The sequence below is a fragment of the Pelodiscus sinensis genome, chromosome 23, assembly GCF_049634645.1.
Source record: "Pelodiscus sinensis isolate JC-2024 chromosome 23, ASM4963464v1, whole genome shotgun sequence".
NCBI classification, from domain to species: Eukaryota; Metazoa; Chordata; order Testudines; family Trionychidae; genus Pelodiscus; species Pelodiscus sinensis.
In genome coordinates, this window is record NC_134733.1 from 628,538 (window position 1) to 647,288 (window position 18,751).

Consider the following 18,751-nt stretch of genomic DNA (forward strand, 5'->3'; position numbering starts at 1 on the left):
TAACTTAAATGTATACCCCAAATTAAAAAACATGGTAGAAGAACTAAAAAAGAGCCCCCGTGGCTTAACAACCATGTAAAAGAAGCAGAGAGAGATTGTGACGGGGTGAGGTCACAGACAACCCCTCGGGGGGAAGAACACCTCAGCAGTCCAGCACTCTGGCATTTCATTTCGAAAAAGGGAATTACACAAAAATGAGGAGGTTAGTTAAACAGAAATTAAAAGGCACAGGCGAAATCCCTGCAAGCTTCATGAAAACTTTTTCAAGACACCATAATAGAGGCCCAACTTAAATGTATACCCCAAATTAAAAAATATAGTAAGAAACCTAAAAAAGAGTCACCGTGGCATAACCACCATGTAAAAGAAGCAGTGAGGGACAAAAAAGGCATTTTTCAAGAAGTGGAAGTCCAATCCCAGTGGGATAAATAGAAAGGAACATAAACACCGTCAAATTAAGTGTAAAAATGTAATAAGAAAAGCAAAAAAAGATTTTGAGGAACAGCTAGCCAAAAACTGAAAAAACAATAGCAAAATGTTTTTTAAGTACATTAGAAGCAGGAAGCCTGCTAAAAAAACCAGTGGGTCCCCTAGACAATCGAGATACAAAAGGAGCAATCAAGGACTATAAAGCCATTGCGGAGAAGCTAACTGATTTTTTTGCATCAGTCTTCACGGCTGAGGATGTTGGGGAGATTCCCAAACCTGCACCGTCTTTTGTGGGAGATGAATTTGAGGAACTGTCCCGGATTGAAGTGTCATTAGAAGAGGTTTTGGAATAAATAGAAAAACTTAACGTGAACAAATCACTGGGGCCGGATGGCATTCACCCAAGGGTTCTAAAAGAATTCCAATGGGAAATTGCAGAACTGTTAACTGTGGTTTGTAATCTATCCTTTAAATCGGCTTCCGTACCTACTGACTGGAAGATAGCTAACGTGATCCCAGTATTTAGAAAGGGCTCTAGAGGTGATCCCGGCAATTACAGACTGGTAAGTCTAACGTTGGTACTGGGCAAATTAGTCGAAACAATAGTTAAGAATAAAATTGTTAGGCACGTAGAAGAACATAATTTCTTGGGCAAAAGTCAACATGGTTTCTGTAAAGGGAAATTATGTTTTACTAATCTATTAGGGTATCACAGAGGTAGCTGTGTTAGTCTGAATCTGCAAAAGCGGTGAGGAGTCCTGTGGCACCTTATAGACTAACCGAAGTGCTGGAGCATAAGCTTTCGTGGGCAAAGACCCACTTCGTCAGATGCATGAAATGAAAATTTCCAGAGGCAGGTATAAATATGCAGACCAGAATCAGGCTAGAGATGACTATTAGGCTACGTCTACATGGGCAAGATTTTGCGCAAATACTTTTAACGCAAGAGTTTTTGTGTTAAAGTATTTGCACAAGAGAGCGTCTACACTGGCATGTGCTTTTGCACAAGAGATGTGCTTTTGCGCAAAAGCATCTGTGCCAGTGTAGACGCTCTCTTGCGCAAGAAAGCTCTGATGGCCATTTTAACCATAGGGCTTTCTTGAGCAAGAAATTCATGTTGCCTGTCTACACGGGCCTCTTGCACAAGAACAGTTGCACAAGAGGGCTTATTCCTGAGCAGAAGCATCATAGTTTTTGCACAAGAAGCACTGATTTCATACATTAGAACGTCAGTGTTCTTGCGCAAGAACTCGCAGCCAGTGTAGACAGGCAGCAAGTGGCAAATCTTGCCAGTGTAGATACAGCCTGAGAGTTCTTTGAAGGGGTTAACAAACATGCGGACAAGGGGGATCCAGTAGATATAGTAGACTTAGATTTTCAGAAAGCCTTTGACAAAGTCCCTCACCAAAGGCTCTTGTGTAAATTACATGGCCATGGGATAAGAGGGAAGGTCCTTTCTTGGATTGAGAACTGGCTAAAAGACAGGAAACAAAGGGTAGGAATAAATGGTAAATTTTCAGAATGGAGAGGGGTAACTAGTGGTGTCCCCCAAGGGTCAGTCCTAGGACCAATCCTTTTCAACTTATTCATAAATGATCTAGAGAAAGGGGAAAGCAGTGAGGTCATAAAGTTTGCGGATGATACTAAACTGTTCAAGATGGTCAAGACAGAAGCAGACTGTGAAGAACTTCAAAAAGATCTCACCAAACTGCGTGATTGGGCAACAAAATGGCAAATGAAATTTAATGTGGATAAGTGTAAAGTAATGCACATTGGAAAAAATAACCCCAACTATAGGTACAGTATGATGGGGGCTAATTTGGCAACGACAAATTAGGAAAGAGATCTTGGAGTTATCATGGATAGTTCTCTGAAAACGTCCACACAGTGTGCTGTGGCGGTCAAAAAGACAAACACAGTAAAACTCCATTGGTCCGGCATCCAATGCTCCGGCACTCCTGATGGTCTGGCATCATCGGGAACCCAGAAGTGCTTGGGGCAGCCAGACAATTGGAGCTGCTCTGCACCCAGCTTCCCCGATTCAGCCGCTGCTGAAACTGACCTGCAGCTGAATCGAGGAAGCCGGGGGCAGAGCAGCTGGGGTGCTGCTGGGTTGGTCCCACAGCTCCAAGGGGCGGCGCTATGGGACCAACCCGGCAGCTCCCCAGCTGCTCTGTCCCAGGCACCCTGATTCAGCTGCTACTGAAACTGACCAGCGGCTGATTCCGGGAAGCCTGAGGCAGAGCAGCTCTGCCCCTGGCTTCCTGGAGTCAGCCGCTGATCAGTTTCAGCAGCAGCTGACTCGGGGATGCCTGGGGCAGAGCCGGACTATCAGAAGCGGGGACTATGACGGGTCTGGGGTGGCATCCCCCCACCCCACCCCAGACCCCTCATAGCCCCCCCTTCTGATAGTCCGGCATATCTGATACTCCGGCACCCCCTGGGTCCTAAAGGTGCCGGATTATCGGAAGTTTACTGTAGAATGTTAGGAATGATTAAAAAACAGCAAGCAAATTGTCTGGTAGCCCTTTATAGACTAACAAAACATGTAGATGGTATCATGAGCTTTCGTGGGCACAGCCCACTTCTTCAGATGACCAGAGTTATGACTAGGGGATAAGAAAACTCGAAATTATTAAGAAAGGGATAGAAAATAAGACACAGAATATCTTACTGCCCCTGTATAAAACTATGGTATGCCCACATCTTGAGTACTGTATACAGATATGGTCTCCTCACCTCAAACAAGATATTTTGGCCTTGGAAAGTGTTCAGAAAAGGGCAACTAAAATGATTAGGGGTTTGGAACAGGTCCCATATGAAGAGAGGCTAAAGAGACTGGGACTTTTCAGTTTAGAAAAGAGGAGACGGAGTGGGGATATGATAGAGGTCTATAAAATCAGGAGTGGTGTGGAGAGGGTGAATAAAGAAAAGTTATTCATTAGTTCCCATAATAGAAGAACTAGAGGACACCAAATGAAGTTAATGGGTAGTAGGTTTAAAACTAATAAGTGAAAGTTGTTCACACAGCGCATAGTCAACCTGTGGAACTCCTTGCCAGAGGAGGCTGTGAAGACTAGGACTATAACAGAGTTTAAATAGAAGCTAGATAAATTCATGAAGGTTAGGTCCATAAAAGGCTATTAGCCAGGGGGTAGGAATGGTGTCCCTGGCCTCTGTTTGTCAGAGGCTGGAGAAGGATGGCAGGAGACAAATTGCTTGATCATTGTCTTCGGTCAACCCTCTCTGGGGCACCTGGTGCTGGCCACTGTCGGCAGACAGGCTACTGGGCTAGATGGACCTTTGGTCTGACCCAGTGTGGCCGTTCTTATGTTCCTATGTAGGGCCCCCTGGCATAGCTTTGTATGGCACATGACTTGCACATGCGTGGCTCACAGGGGTGCTCTTGGCATGGTAATGGGGGAGCAGGGTTCTGCCTTAAAGGGACATGATCCAGATACACAGTAGTTGTATCTATCTCTTGGGCGAGCAGGCATGGGGGTTGGGTGCAAGGCGAATGGGGATGGGAAGGGGGGCAGGCCTGGGATGAGGGGGTTGCCCCAGACTTCACACCATCCTAGGGACAGCTCTGGTCAACAGCCACCTCTTATGACACTCAGCCTTTGGGGCCACCCATGTGCCCCTGAAGTTCACCAGAAGAGGAGGCTTGCGTGCGTCAGAGATCCACAGGCAATAACCAAGCTCAGTGCCAGTGCTCCTTCTCTCACTGACCTACGGGGGTCGATTTCCAGCACAGCAGGCAAGAGGCGCTTAGCCAGCAGTTTCCAGCCACGTGGTGGCTTTGTCCCCAAATACTGTGCTGAAAAACTCACCAGAGAAGTTTCTTCGGGTATGTCTACACTACCCCGCTAGTTCGAACTAGCGGGGTAATGTATGCATACCGCACTTGCAAATGAAGCCTGGGGTTTGAATTTCCCAGGCTTCATTTGCATCAGAGGGGCGCTGCCATTTTTAAAACCCCGCTGGTTCGAACCCCGTGCAGCGCGGCTACACGGGGCATGAACTAGGTAGTTCGGACTAGGCTTCCTAGTTTGAACTACCGTTACTCCTCGTGGAATGAGGGATTTGGGTGGGGGAAGGGGTGAAAAGTACAAGCTCTGGGAGGGAATTTGGATGCAGGAGAAGGGGCTGTTGGCTGGGGAGTGTTGAGCTCAGGTAGAAGGTTGGGGTGCTGAGCAAGCCAGGGCTTGTGGATGTGAGGATGCAGGAGTTTGGGCTGCATATGTGAGGGACTCAGGGTACGTCTACACTACAGCGCTAATTCGAACTAACTTAGTTCAAATTAGTTAATTCGAACTAAGCTAATTCGAACTAACGCATCTAGAACTAAAAACTAGTTCGAATTAGCGTTTTGCTAATTCGAACTAGCGCGTCCACACTGATTGGACGCAGGGGGGCATTTAAGGGCAGCTGAAACCGGTTCTGGCAGGGCATCAGGTCAGTAGTTGCTTTGTGTGGCTGCTGTCTGAGGCTATCTGAGGCTCGTGCTTAAAGGGACCCCCCTGGACAGCCGGTTCTCAGCTTTTCCTGCTTGCTTGCCAACCTCGCCGAGGGACAGCAAAGCGTTGGTCTCTGCGCCCATCTGTGTCGGTGCTTCCCTTCGGGGACGCTGCCGCAGGTGGCAACATGGAGCCACGGCTCGCCCTGCACCTTCTGGTGCACTTTCTGGGGGGCGCTGTTGCCTGAAATGCTGGCTGTTCCCTCTTGGGGGGCGCTGTTGCCTGAAATGCTGGCTGTTCCCTCTGGGGGGCGCTGTTGCCTGAAATGCTGGCTGTTCCCTCTGGGGGGCGCTGTTGCCTGAAATGCTGGCTGTTCCCTCTTGGGGGGCGCTGTTGCCTGAAATGCTGGCTGTTCCCTCTGGGGGGCGCTGTTGCCTGAAATGCTGGCTGTTCCCTCTGGGGGGCGCTGTTGCCTGAAATGCTGGCTGTTCCCTCTTGGGGGGCGCTGTTGCCTGAAATGCTGGCTGTTCCCTCTGGGGGGCGCTGTTGCCTGAAATGCTGGCTGTTCCCTCTGGGGGGTGCTGTTGCCTGAAATGCTGGCTGTTCCCTGTGGGGGCCCGTGCTCCATGGGGAGTGCGGGGCCCAAATGGCCGCTTGTGCTGCTTGCTCCCCCGCGGCGGCCCGGCTGAGCGGCACAGAAGTCAGCTGAGCGCCATGGTGGGAGGGGAAGAGGGGCAGGGTGGTGACGTGCCTGGCCGTGTACGTCACCACCCCGCACCCCTTTGACTCCCGCCGTGGCGCTCGGCCGACTTCTGCACCGCTCAGCCGCGCCGCCGCGGGGGAGCAAGCGGCACAAGTGGCCATTTGGGCTCCGCGGTCCCCCAAGTGAGAGGCAAGAGAGGGAGGAGAGCTGGGGGGGGGGAGGCAATAGGAGGCGAGAGAGAGAGAGGGAGGGAGACGGAACGAGAGACCGGAGGCTCAGGAGAGAAGACCGATGTGGAAGAGAGACCTGAAAATCCCGTCTTACGACGGGTTAATTGGCTAGTCACTTATAATAACCCTCTAACACTTTCCCTTTCAGTATCTTATGAGTTAAGTTTTGTGGTGCCCTGTGAAGTAGATCCCTGTCGTCATCTCCATTGTACAGATGGGGAAACTGAGGCACGGGAGGAGGCTGGGAGGCCCTGCTTGAAAATGGGTGCAGAACAGAAGTCAGCCCTTGCCCTACTTTAATGACCAAGCTTCCTCCTCAGTAACAGGAACTGGGACAGTGAGCGAAGTGGTCATTGCACCTTGTTTGTTGAGAGACCTTATTCCAGGGTCCTCGCAGCACTTTGCTGTTCGAATACTTTGCTAGACTCCCCTGGGTCCCCTGCTAGTGGACGGTATCTGGTGCTGCATGGGTTGGCTGGTTACTTGTTTCCTGATTTTCCTTTCCAGGAAAGAAGACTTTGAACGCCAGGGTGTGTGCAGCACAAAAACTCAGTGCACTGGCCAAAGAGGAAATGATTGTATTGCCTCTGGAGCAGCGGGCATTGCCTCAAACAGCCAGCCCTGCACACATGCCTGAGGCTGCTGGGAACAGGAGAGCCTCCGTGTGGGAGGTGCTTGGCTGGGGGCGGCTCTGTGTTCACGTGGTGTGGGAACTAGGCTGGGCGGGAGCAATGCTCCCCAGGAAGAGAGGGACTGGAGAAGTAGAGAGAGCTGCTCCTGGCTCTGTTCATTGCTTCTGTCCCTTGCAGGGCCCCTGGGTCGAAGATGCTGTCTGGGAAGGTGGAGAAGAGAATTGCCTCCTCCGTATACATTACCCTGGCCCCCCCCAAGAGGGACATGGTCAGCAAGGTTGATACGAGGCCAGAGGTGCATCAGCAGAGATCAGACCCCCCAACGGAGGCTACAAAATCTGTCAGGACCCAGCAGCCCCAAGTGTCACCACCCAGGAAAACACCCACCAGCAGCCATCAGGCCGGCCAAGCGAGCAGCAGTGCTGGGCCCTCCTGTGGGGCGACTGGCTCCTCCAGCGCAGGTAAGGCGAATGCAGCGGACAGAATGCGCTGCACTGTCTTCCTGGAGCAAGCTGCCCAGGGCCTGTGGATGCTCCCAAAGAGACCGGGGCGTGATGGATTAGAAGCAGGCAAAGGCGGGGGGCAGCAGCCGTGCGCGCCGGGATGGGGCTGGCTTTTCATCCCGTTTCCTGGATGCTAAGGGAGTGAGGGGAAAATGCCTGCATTGTGTGCATGAAGGGAGCTCAGCAGCCAGTGCGACAGGCACTTTCCCCTCGCTCCCTTAGAGTCCAGGGAATGGGATGAAAAGCCGGCTGCATCCCGGAGCGCACGGCTGCTCCCGTGTGCCTGAAATGGCGCCGTGGAAACAGGCTCCCACTGCACAGGTGAGTTAGTCCAGAGATGTGGGCAACATTCTCACTCCCAGCAAGATGGTGCCTGGCAGGAGTGGGGAGATGGAGGGAGGCAGGAGCTCGCTGAGCGCCTGGGCCCGCGTGTTCTCTGGCCTGTGCTCCCAGTGTGACCTGCCATCCCGCTGCTGCTGGGCCTGGCCTGGGCCGTGCGCGGAATGCAGGACAGCAGCGGGCGGCTGGCAGCCCAGCAGGGAAAGCGAGCTAGCTCCGTGCGGGAGGGGTCTTAGGGAAGAAATCACCACTTAGCAGAACGGGAGGGGGCAAGGCACCTGGCTGGAAGGGGGAGCAGCGAACGGCAGTGAGACCATTGCCCCGGGGCAGATGAGGTGGGGGGGTCTGAGCCTTCCAGTAACGTGGGGTGGGAGGGTCTTTGCATCAGGCCCTCAGTGCTCAAGTGACGTGCTAGCCAGCCCCATTCCACCCGGCTCCTGGAGACGTCCTCGGGCGGCTGCATATGCTGTCTAATGCTGAGACTAGCCCTGCTGCTTTTAGTGGCTAGCACTTCTCTGTGTGTCCACTCCTGGCTGCCGTACAGACGGACCCTGAACTCCCCTGGGACCAGCATCCGGAAGGGATGGGGGGTTTATTTCCTTAAGCATTGAAGTCTGAGGTCCCAGCCCGTCTCTGGAGCCCCCAGCTGCTGATGCGACAGTGACCAGTCCCCCCAGCTCCTCGGCTGCCATCTGCTTTCATTATTTCACTGTTTGCTGGCAGGGGCCAGGCTGCCTGGGAATGGCAGTTTGCTTTGTGGGCAGGGTCCGTGTTGGCTGCAAGTCAAACAAGCAGAAGGAGAGGAGGTGTATTAGGGCACGTGCTGGGAAGGAAGCGAATAATTAAACTTCCACAGATCCCCCCACTTGGGCTCCCTTGCTTGGGTGAGGTTTTCCGTTGAATAAACTAGCAGGTTCTTGGGGAGCAGGCCTTTGTTTTCCCCAACAAGCCATGGCCCCGCACAGCCTGGCATCCTCTAGCAAAGCCCAGCCAGAAAGGCAGTGGGAACGGGCACAGTAAGCGGGCGGGTTCACCTCTCCTCAGGTAAACCTGTCACTGCAGTTGTGTGCCGAGAGCCCTGGGATGCAGCTCCCTCCTGTGCGTGCGTGGGCATGTTGGATGGACGTGGGTACACGCGACACTCCTGCCCACGTCACTGCTCCATGCAGTCAGCCCAGCAGCTCCGCCTCTTAGCGAGGTCCTGGGAGGCTCGCAGGCCGCTCCCCTGCAAAGCTCTTTGCACAGGGGTGGGCAAAAGGGCCTCTGCGGGCCGGAGCCAGCCCACCAAGCAGGTTGATTCGGCCTGTGGAGGTCCTGCCGCTACCCCGCCCCCAGGCCAACCCGGGCCATGGGGCAGGGAGCGCGCGGCGCTTAGTGCTAACCCTGGCGGTTGACTGTAAGTGCCGCACGCTGGAGGGCAGGGAGGGAGACTTCGCGCTGCCCCTCACACTCAAGCTAATCAGGATCTGTGGGTGGGGAAGCAGGGAAGAGTCCTGGGCCCACCTCTTCCGGGATGGCCCGCAAATAGTTTGAAGTGGCCCCTGGTCAAAAATTATTGCCCACCCCTGTCCTAACAGCTTGGCCCCCTGCCAGCAATCTCCACCGGCCTGTCCCAAATTCCCCTTGCTCTGGGAAGTAGCTTTCTGCAGCCCTGTCCGCAAAGGGGCCTCGAGGGTCAGTGGGAGGGCCTGGACACACAGGCCTCTCCTGCTTGATCTAAAGGAGAACTTGGCTAGCAGGAGTAGGGTCACACTTACCTCTATGGGCCAGACAGGAATCACCAGGGCACCTCTGAGTGACAAGCCATCGACTGTCATTGTCATAGAATCCCAGGGCTGGGAGAGACCTCAGGAATCGAGTCCAGCCCCCTGCCCACGGCAGGATCAATCCCAACTCAATCAACCCAGCCAAGGGCCCTGTCAAGCCAAGACTTAAAAACCTCCAGGGATTCCACCACCTCCCTAGGGAACCCATCCCAGTGCTTCACCACCCTCCTAGGGAAAGAGTTTTTCCTAATATCCAACCTAGACCTCCCCCACTGTAACCTGAGCCCATTGCTCCTTGTTCTGCCACCTGTCACTACTGAGAACAGCCTCTCTCCTTCCTCTTGGAACCTCCCTTCAGGAAGTTGAAGGCTGCTCTCAAATCCCCCCTCACTCTTCTCTTCTGTGACTAAATAAGCCCAAATCCCTCAGCCTCTCCTCGTAGGTCATGTGCTCCAGCCCCCTCATCATTTTGGTTGCCCTCCGCTGGACCCTCTCCAGTGTGTCCACAGCCTTTCTATAGTGGGGAGCCTAGAACTAGATGCAACACTCCAGATGTGGCCTAACCGAATAAAGGGGAATAACCGCTTCTCTAGATCTGCTGGAAATGCTCCTCCTAATACAACCTAATATTCTTGGCTACAAGGGCACATTATAGACTCATAGACTCATAGACTTTAAGGTCAGAAGGGACCATTCTGATCATCTAGTCTGACCCCCTGCACAGTGCAGGCCACAAAATCTCACCCGCCCCTCCTAGAATAATCCTCTCACCTGCATCTCAGATATTGAAGCCTTCAAATACTTTGAAGACCCCAAGATGCAGAGAATCCTCCAGCTGTGATCTGTGCCCCATGCTACAGAGGAAGGCGAAAAACCTCCAGGGCCTCTGCCAATCTACCCTGGAGGAAAATTCCTTCCCGACCCCAAATATGGCGATCAGCTAAACCCTGAGCATGTGGGCAAGACTCACCAGCCAGACACCCAGAAAGTTCTCTATAGTAACTCCTATCATCCCTCCAATGACCTATTTCCCACTGATAATGAATGGTCAATTAGTTACCAAGATCATGTTATCTCATCAAACCATCCCCTTCATAAACCCATCTAGTTTAATCTTGAAACCAGATAGATCTTTTGCCCCCACTACTTCCCTTGGAAGGCTGTTCCAGAACCTCACTCCTCTAATGGTTAGAAACCTTCGTCTAATCTCAAGTCTAAACTTCCTACTAGCCATCTTATATCCTACTAGCCAGCTTATATCCTACTAGCCAGCTTATATCCAGCTTCTCATCCACTGTAATCCCCAGGGCCTTTTCTGCTGAACTGCTACCTAGCCAATCGGTCCCCAGCCTGTACCAATGCTTGGGATTCTTCCGTCCCAAGTGCAGAACTCGACATTTCTTCTTGTTGAACATCATCAGATTTCTTTTGGTCCAATCCTCTAATCTGTCCAGGTCACTCTGGATCCTATCCCTGCCTGCCAACATATCCAATGTAGATATGTCATCCACAAACTTGCTGAGGGTGCAATCCATCCCCTCATCCAGGTCATTAATAAAGATATTGAACAAAACCGGCCCTAGAACCGAACCTTGGGGCACTCCACTAGAAACCGACCCCCATCCTGACACTGAGCCATTGATCACTACCTGTTGGGCCTAACAGTATAGCCAGCTTTCTATCCATCTTTCAGTCCATCTGTCCAATCTTAACTTCCTTAACTTGCTGGCAGGAATATTGTGGAAGATGGTATCAAAAGCTTTGCTAAAGTCAAGGTCTATCACATCCACTGACTTTCCCATGTCCACAGAGCCAGTTGCCTCATCATAGAAGCTAATCAGGTTGGTCAGGCACGACTTTCCCTTGGTGAATCCATGCTGACTATTGCTGATCACTTTCCTCTCTTCCAAGTGCCTCAGAATGGATTCCTTGAGGATCCCCTCTATGGTTTTTCTGGGGACTGAGGTAAGGTTGACTGGTCTGTAGTTCCCTGGATAGTCCTTCTTTAAAAAAGGGAAGAAGGGCACTACATTTGCCTTTTCCCAATCATCCGGGATCTCTCCCAATCTCCACAAGTTTTCAAAGATAATGGCCAAAGGCTCCACAATGACAGTTGCCAACTCCCTCAGTACCCTCGGATGCACTAAATCCGGACCCATGGATTTGTGTATGTTTAGCTTTTCTAAATAGTTATTAACCAGTTCTTTCTCTCCGAGGGCTGCCCACCTCCTTCCTATAACTGCGTCGTCTAGCGCATTAGTCTGCGAGCTGACCTTGTCTGTGACGACAGAGGCAAAGAAAGCATTGAGTACTTCAGCTTTTCCCATATCATCTGTCACTAGGTTACCTCCCTCATCCAGTAGGGGCCGCGCACCCTCTCTGATCACCCTCTTATTGCTAACGTGCCTTTAGAAACCTTTCTTGTTACCCGCACATCCCTTGCTAGCTGCAATTCCAACTGCGCTTTTGCCTTCCTGATAACTCCCCTGCATTCTCGAGCTAGACATTTATCCTCCTCCCTAGTCATCTGTCCAAGTTTCCACTTCTTGTCAACTTCCTTTTTGTGTTTAAACTCACCAGGGATTTCACTGCTAAGTCAATCTGGTCGCCTGCCGTATTTGCTTTTCATACTGCACATCGGGATGGTTTCTCCCTGTGCCTTCAATAAGGCTTCTTTAAAATTCTGCCAGCTCTCCTGGACTCCTTTCCCCTTCATGTTAGCATCCCTGGGAATCCTGCCCGTCAGTTCTCTGAAGGAGTCAAAGTCCGCTTGTCTGACGTCCAGGGTGTGTACTTTGCTACTCTCCTTTCTTCCTTGGGTCAGGATCCTGAAATCTGCCATCTCATGATCACTGCTTCCCAGGTTGTCACCCACCTCCACTTCCCCTGCTAGTTCCTCCCTGTTTGTCCCAGCCCTGCAGTTCCAACGCACAGGATCAGCTCCCTTAGCCCTCAGAAGCAGCCTGGCTTGTGTCCACTCTGAGATCCTCCTGCTAGAGGGTGGCATGATCACTTGCAGCCCAGGCATTGCCAAGAGCACAACATGGCTGCAGTATTGACTGTGCAGGTTGCCGGATCCTGGACTTAGTGCTGCTTCAGGCACAAAGTAGAGAGCAGCTAATCCCAGAAGCCCTCAGTGCTCCAGCTAAACATCCAGGGTTGAGAGTTGTGATGGGCCTTCCATGGGCTTTATAATAATCTGCTTCTGTTGGGAATATGTCATGACTCAGATATGCTTGATGCAAGATGGCGCACGCCACCCATCGCTGGAAGAGGGTGAGTCACTGCCTATGATCCGCTTTGGGAGCACGTCTCCGCTTGTAGAGTAGCATTGCTCTGGGTATCAGTCATTTCATGTTTGCTGCTCTGGGTTGCACTCACTGCTGACTCTTCCGGTACAACAGTGCTGTGGCCTCCTTCACTGATGGCCCACCAGCAAGAGACCAGGAACTGGAGAGATGTGGCCCAGCCAGTACAGAATGGCTGGAGAGACATGTGCCCATGTCACCTGATAGTGGAACCAATCTTGATTTCTGAGACTTGCCATGAGATACCGAGAGGGAGTCACAGAACAAAGGATTCCCACCTTATGCAAATTCTGTCCATGGCAGGGAGTTAGGCAATCCAGCCGTCAGTTCTGCCTAGCTGCTCCGCCCAAGATGACTGCTGGAAACAACTTAGGGTGCGACTACTCCTCACTACTCACCACTGAAACTCATGTCAGCGTGCAGAAGTCTCCCTCTGTTCACAGATTGCGTCCATGTTTTCAGATTGCGTCCATGTTCCCTCGTTGACAGCGTGAGCAGTGCTCAGTGGGTGAGCATCCCACAGTGCCTGGTGCCATCATCGGTCACTAGGTGCTGTGGGAATGCTGAGCGATCCTGTCCGCCCGGCACTGCCCTGCAGAGATTTCCAGCTGCCTTTCATGCCATTTTTTGCTATGACTCCGGCATCTGCAGCATGAAAGCCTGGATCCCACCCTCCTCTCCTCTGTTCTGTTCGGTGCCATGCGGACATCGCAACGGGCAGCAGCATTACTCCTGATGTTATTGACAGAGGAAGAAGAGTCACAGGAGGCCGACACTCTGCATGAGATGGACGGCAGCAACCTGGCACTGCATCTGGCAGCCACAGAGCACTGTCGCTTTTGAGCTAGAGTAGGGGTGGCCAACCCCTGGCTCACGAGCTGCATGCGACTCTTCCCTGCCAAAAGTGCGGTTCACGAAGCTGCCCTGCGGCCCCCCCACCCCACGCCCTCTGGCTCCCTGTGCTCACCGGCACTGCCCCCAAGATGATCACCACTCTTATGCCACCTTTAGGGACAACAGAGGTAGCACAGGCTTTGTCATGGCTCCTTCCCCACTCTGGCATGATAAATGCAGAAGTGGGGGCCAGCAAGTGTACCCCAAAGCCTTATCTACCAGGCTTTGATATAAAACTTCCCCCCAAGATCGTAAAAACCTAGATCTTGGGAATAAAACTTCCGCTGCCACCACCCAAATGTTGATAAAGAAATCAGGGGGAAGATCATTTGGGAAATCTTACCCCTAAAATAAAAATCAGGGCACACAATTAACCACTGCCAGGTTAATAAAAAGAAAAGAAAGAACTTTTATTATTACAACATTATTCCTGTTGCAACCATAATGACTAGATAGGGAGGTAACAAAATATACTCATGGAGAAACTCCATGGGCCTAGAACTTAGTTACAAAGAAAAGCCAAAACATCTTTTACACAGTGCCAGATCTCAGATCCCATACCCAATCCTTAAAACAATAAAACCTAACGAAGCTGCCTAAACTTTACCCTACTTACAGAAAATGAGAATGGTGCCTTGGAGAGAGAGAGAGACATGCTTGTCCCTCTCTGTAGCTGCAGAGAACTCTGAGAGTCAAAAGGGAGAAAGGAAAAAACCCAAATTCCTTTGTCCCAGGTTGAAACTCCCTCCTACATTCCTACTGGTCACTCCACCTGGCAAGGTGTAGTTAACCCCTTAATCCCCAGGCTGCTGGCTAACCCTCATAATCATGACAGGCTTCCTGCAGGGTGGGTGAGGTTCTGCAGCTGCGCGCCAGGTCCCAGAAATATGCAGGCTGCTCTCCCCCACCCCCCCCAACTGCCGGCGTGGTAGAGTAAAACACCAGTCCATCGCACGTTGGGACTTTGTTCCCTTGCTGCCCTCCTGCGCATGCGGGAGGGAGTGGGGGTCTGGCTGCTCTGGCTGCTCCGGTGGCACGCCCTGCCGTGGGGAGCCGAGGAGCAAGGTGCACTCGCTGCCCGACTTCATTCCCCTGCTGCCTTCTTGCGTGGAGGGAGGGAGGGGGGAGTCCTCGGCCAGGGTGGAAGGGCGTCTGGCTTATGAAGATTATTAGAACCACGTGTAGGGTGAGATTTTACATGTCATTAGTTTCTTTCGTGTATTAAGCTTGCATGTATTTATTTTGCTCAGATGCTTACTTCTGTCTGCTACCTCTTAAGACCACTTCCAGCCTGTCTTTTCATACTTAGTAAAACCAGTTTTGTTTAATAAGAGCCCTACCTGCGGGAGCCCAGGACCTGTGGATCTCTCTGTACACTGAGACCGAGGGGATTTCAGGAGCTGACTTTGTACAGAGTTCAGCTCCCAAAGGGGCTGTGCACTGAGTGCTGGGAAAAGGGCTGGTGCGGTGCTGCTTACAGTCTGTCAGCAGCCTTATTGGGATAGCTCAGTCCCCAGGGCTGTACTGAAGCAGGCTGGAGGCTGGGTAACCGGGTGCCCAGGCTGTCAGGGGAAGCAAGCAAGAGGGGTCTCAGCACATCAGGTGACAGTCCCAAAGGGGTCCTGATACATCACAGAAGTTCAGGTTCCTTACTTCAGTGAAGGGGCAATGGAGCCAACCCAGCCTTTGCCAAAGCAGAGAAGCAAGCTCAGATACACCAGACTGGCACCATCAGGTGTGAAAGTAACCAGCGAGCCCCACCCCCCCGCAGCAGGCCTGGGGCAGCAGTAACACCTGCACCCTCCCTGTCACCTGGAGCATTTATTTCCTTTCGATCCCAGCCCAGGGCCCTGTGTGCAGCTGTAGGTGCCTGGTTTCAAGTGCAGCAGGAGCGGTGCTGTGATGAGTAACTGCTCTATTCAGGGGAGCTGCATTGGCTGCACCTCCTGCCAAGTATCCAGTGCCACTAACGCTCCCTGCTGGGGGGCAGTTGGCCTTTGCAAGAGCAAGACTCTGCTCATGATGGACTCTGTTAACCCATAAGAATGGGCCCTTCCAACGTGGTTTCATCACCTGCAGCTCCCTTGGTGTCACTGCTGCCTGGAGACTGATGCAGCACGAGACACTCTGGGACCATCCAAGAATCCTGGGAAACTTGCCCAGCACCAAGGCCTGGGTCAAGGCGAAGGGTGCCCTCTCCAAGCGGGGCTTTGCCTCAGCTGCACAGAAGTGAAGGCCAGCTGCTTGCCCTGGAGAGGCATCCATGTGTCTTGGGCTGAGGTAGGTGGGCAGGCTGACAAGGAGACGAGCTGAGGCAGGGCTGGGACACATGCATGCTGTAAACATACCCACCTGTCAGCCAGAGGGGTGGGAAAGGGATTTTAACCCTCAGGGCTGACAGTCTGGCTCCATTCACCAGCACAAAATTAGCCTGGTATGATTCAGTCCAAGTGAGAGCTGGGCCCTTGCTCACCATGTGAGGTCCTCACACACCCTGCTCCTCTGACAGAGCCTCCAGCCTTGTTCCTTGCTTGTTTCAGGCTTCTCCACCTTTCCTTGTCCTGTCCTGCCCGACATTCCCACAGGCTCGGACCTGGAGAGCCCCCTGCCATCTCCGCCAGATCCTCTCCTGTCCAGCGGACTTGATGCCCTGTCAGCAGAGACACTTTGCCCTGATCTGCAGACGCTGAACCTGAGCTCTCCTGTGAATCAGCAGGTATTGATGTCAGGTGGGGGGAGGAAGTTTTGTGTCGTGACTCACCTGGATGTTTTTAGCTCTGGCACCCGAAGAACAGCATCTAGTACCGTAGGGAGGGGTGGTTGGTGGTCAAGTCACTTATATGGCATAGAGGGGGACAAGCCCCTGCTCTGCCACATAATTCTTGTGTGACCTGGGGCAAGTCTCTTAGCCTCTCTGGACCCCATGTCAGCCATCTGTAGAAGGGGGATCATAGTGCTGCCCTAGGGATATTAAGGCCTAGTCAACTATCCAATAAGCCAATGCCCCAGTGGGGGCTCCTGTGTATTTCAAAGAGGAAGCGCAGCATGGAGCCTGGGCTCTGAGTCAAAGCCCCATTGGGACTCTAGTACGTTTCAAAGGCGGAACACGGAAATTCCATCGACTACTTGACTAGTAAATGAATCTCTAGTTAACATCCCTGCACCAGGGCTGTGTGAGGACACGTGTGCTGAGAACTGTGAGAAGCACAAATCTGTGAGCTACTAGCAATCGATGGCAAAGGCTGTGTGAGGCTCTGCACTAGCGATGGTTTTGTGTGTAAACTTATTGGTTGGGAGGCCCGGGGAGGAGTTTCCTCTCCCCACCCCCCGTATGTTTGACCAGCTGTTCCAACGCCCAGCCTAGTACTGAGCCTGCTCTCCAGGGGCATGGAGGCGAGATCTGAACCTCACAGCTCTAGAGACACAAGACTCCAGGCTTGTTATGCAGGTGGAGAATCAGGCCCACAGGCTTTGCAGGGGGCCAGCGAGCCTGGGCCCCTCTCTCTGCAGCAGCTCCCCAGGCCACATGTGTGTCCACAGCTCAGAAGTACCAGGAAGCCGAACTTCTGCTTTTGTTACTTTGGGGTACTGGTCACATTCAGGTAAGTCCTTGGGGACTGAGCATCCCACAGGGGTGTGCTTCTCAGGGGCTCCCTGCTCCCCTCGGTGGGCGGGAAATACCCCCCAGGAGTGTGCAGCATTGCCAGGACTGAGGCCTGGGACTGGGAGGCAGCGGCAGAGCTGGGGATGGAGCGGTGGGGCCTGGGCTCGGACGGAGGGGCAGCAGTGGGTGGGAAGCCATGGCTCCGACCTGTCCTTGGCTAAGTCCTTCCCGTCCATCCACACTAAATTCAGGCACCGCTATTGGTCAGATCCATCCCAGCCTAACATCTCCCCAGGAAGGGCCCACTCGCACCCCTGGCAGGCCCCACACTCTGCACCGAGCTGGCAAGCGCGCGGCGAGAGCAACCGTCCCTTTGGAAGAAGGGGCCATGCTGCCCCATGAACACCCCGGCTTTGATCCCGGTCTTGGGCAGTGACATTGACCAAAAATAACAGGGCCTGAAGGAGGCAGCTCTTCCGCCTGATTCTGTCCTCCACCGCTCTCTGCATAAAGGAGCAAACTCCTGCCCCCTCCAGGGCACCTGAGGCAGAGCAGCTGGCTGCCCCTCTCCAGCCAGTGAACACGCTTCCACCGGCCCCATCTCTGTGTAGATCAGCTGCCGCCCACCTCCAGATTGCCAGCGAGGCAGCTGTGGGCTCTGCTGTTTGCATGCTGCATTCCTGAGGTCCCAATCCAAACTTCTCTCTGTCTTTCCTGCTCTCCCTGTGCCTTAGAATCACAGAATCCCAGGGCTGGAAGAGACTCAGGAATCATCGAGTCTAGACGCAGGACCAACCCCAACTCAGTCATCCTGGCCAGGGCTTTGTCCAGCTGGGACTTAAACCCCTCTAGGGATGGAGATTCCACCCCCGCCCTAGGGAACCATCCCAGCGCTTCCCCACCCTCCTAGGGAAATAGGTTTTCCTAAAATCCAGCCTAGACCTTCCCCACTGCAACTTGAGCCCATTGCTCCTCGTTCTGCCATCTGCCCCCACTGAGACCAGCCTCTCTCCAGCCTGTCTGGAACCCCCCTTCAGGGAGTTGAAGGCTGCTCTCAAATCCCCCCTCACTCTTCGCTTCTGCAGACTAAACAGACCCAAATCCCTCAGCTTCTCCTCGTAGGTCATGTGCTCCAGCCCCCTCATCAATTTGGTTGCCTTCCGCTGGATCCTCTGCAGATTCCACATCCTTTCTGCTCTTGGCACTGGCCTCTTCTGTGTCCTTCCTTGCCAGATCCCCTCTATTTGCGCAGTGACCACTAACCTCCAGAGCACTGTTGTACCCTTAGGAGAGTGGTGGACAAGTGGAAGAGCCGAGAGCGCAGCAATAGAAATGAAAAGCGGTTCAGCAAACCTGACATGAAGGAAGTTTGAAAACACATGGTGTGGCTAGTCTAGAGCAAAGGAGGCTCGGGGAGCCTGAGAACAGTCTTCCAATATGTGAAGAGCTGTTGTGAAGAGGATGAAGATCGATTGTTCTCCAGCCCACCAAGGATAGGACAAGACATGACGGGCTAATCTGCAGGAAGGCAGATTTAGATGCTCTCTCTCTTGAACCCTTTTGGACTCTAGGCTGCTTCAGCACTGAGAGAGGATATCTAGGGGGTTGTGGAGATCCCGTCACTGGAGGTTTTTATGAATAAATTAAACTAACAACTATCAGGGATGCTCTAGATCCGTGGTCACCAACCCTTCGACAGACAAGGGGGATCCAGTAGATATAGTGTACTTAGATTTTCAGAAAGCTTTTGACAAGGTCCCTCACCAGAGGCTCTTGTGTAAATTACATGGCCATGGGATAAGAGGGAAGGTCCTTTCATGGGTTGAGGACTGGCTAAAAGACAGGAAACAAAGGGTAGGAATAAACGGTAAATTTTCAGAATG

The 18,751-nt window shown here is 52.7% G+C and overlaps 1 protein-coding gene across 10 annotated transcripts in view; it reads left to right on the plus strand.

Annotated features, from left to right (window-relative positions):
• The window catches only part of FBLIM1 (filamin binding LIM protein 1), a 63,565-nt gene that overhangs the window by 18,161 nt on the left and 26,653 nt on the right, over positions 1-18,751 (plus strand). For 9 of the 10 annotated variants that reach the window (XM_075906793.1, XM_075906791.1, XM_075906792.1 and 6 more), the window contains exons 2-3: positions 6,632-6,915; positions 15,805-15,980. In XM_075906793.1, coding sequence (XP_075762908.1) covers positions 6,648-6,915; positions 15,805-15,980 — 444 coding nt within the window. In that variant the 5' untranslated portion in view covers positions 6,632-6,647. The remainder of the gene's footprint in view (positions 1-6,631; positions 6,916-15,804; positions 15,981-18,751) is intronic. The other variant, XM_075906784.1, reaches the window with a different exon arrangement.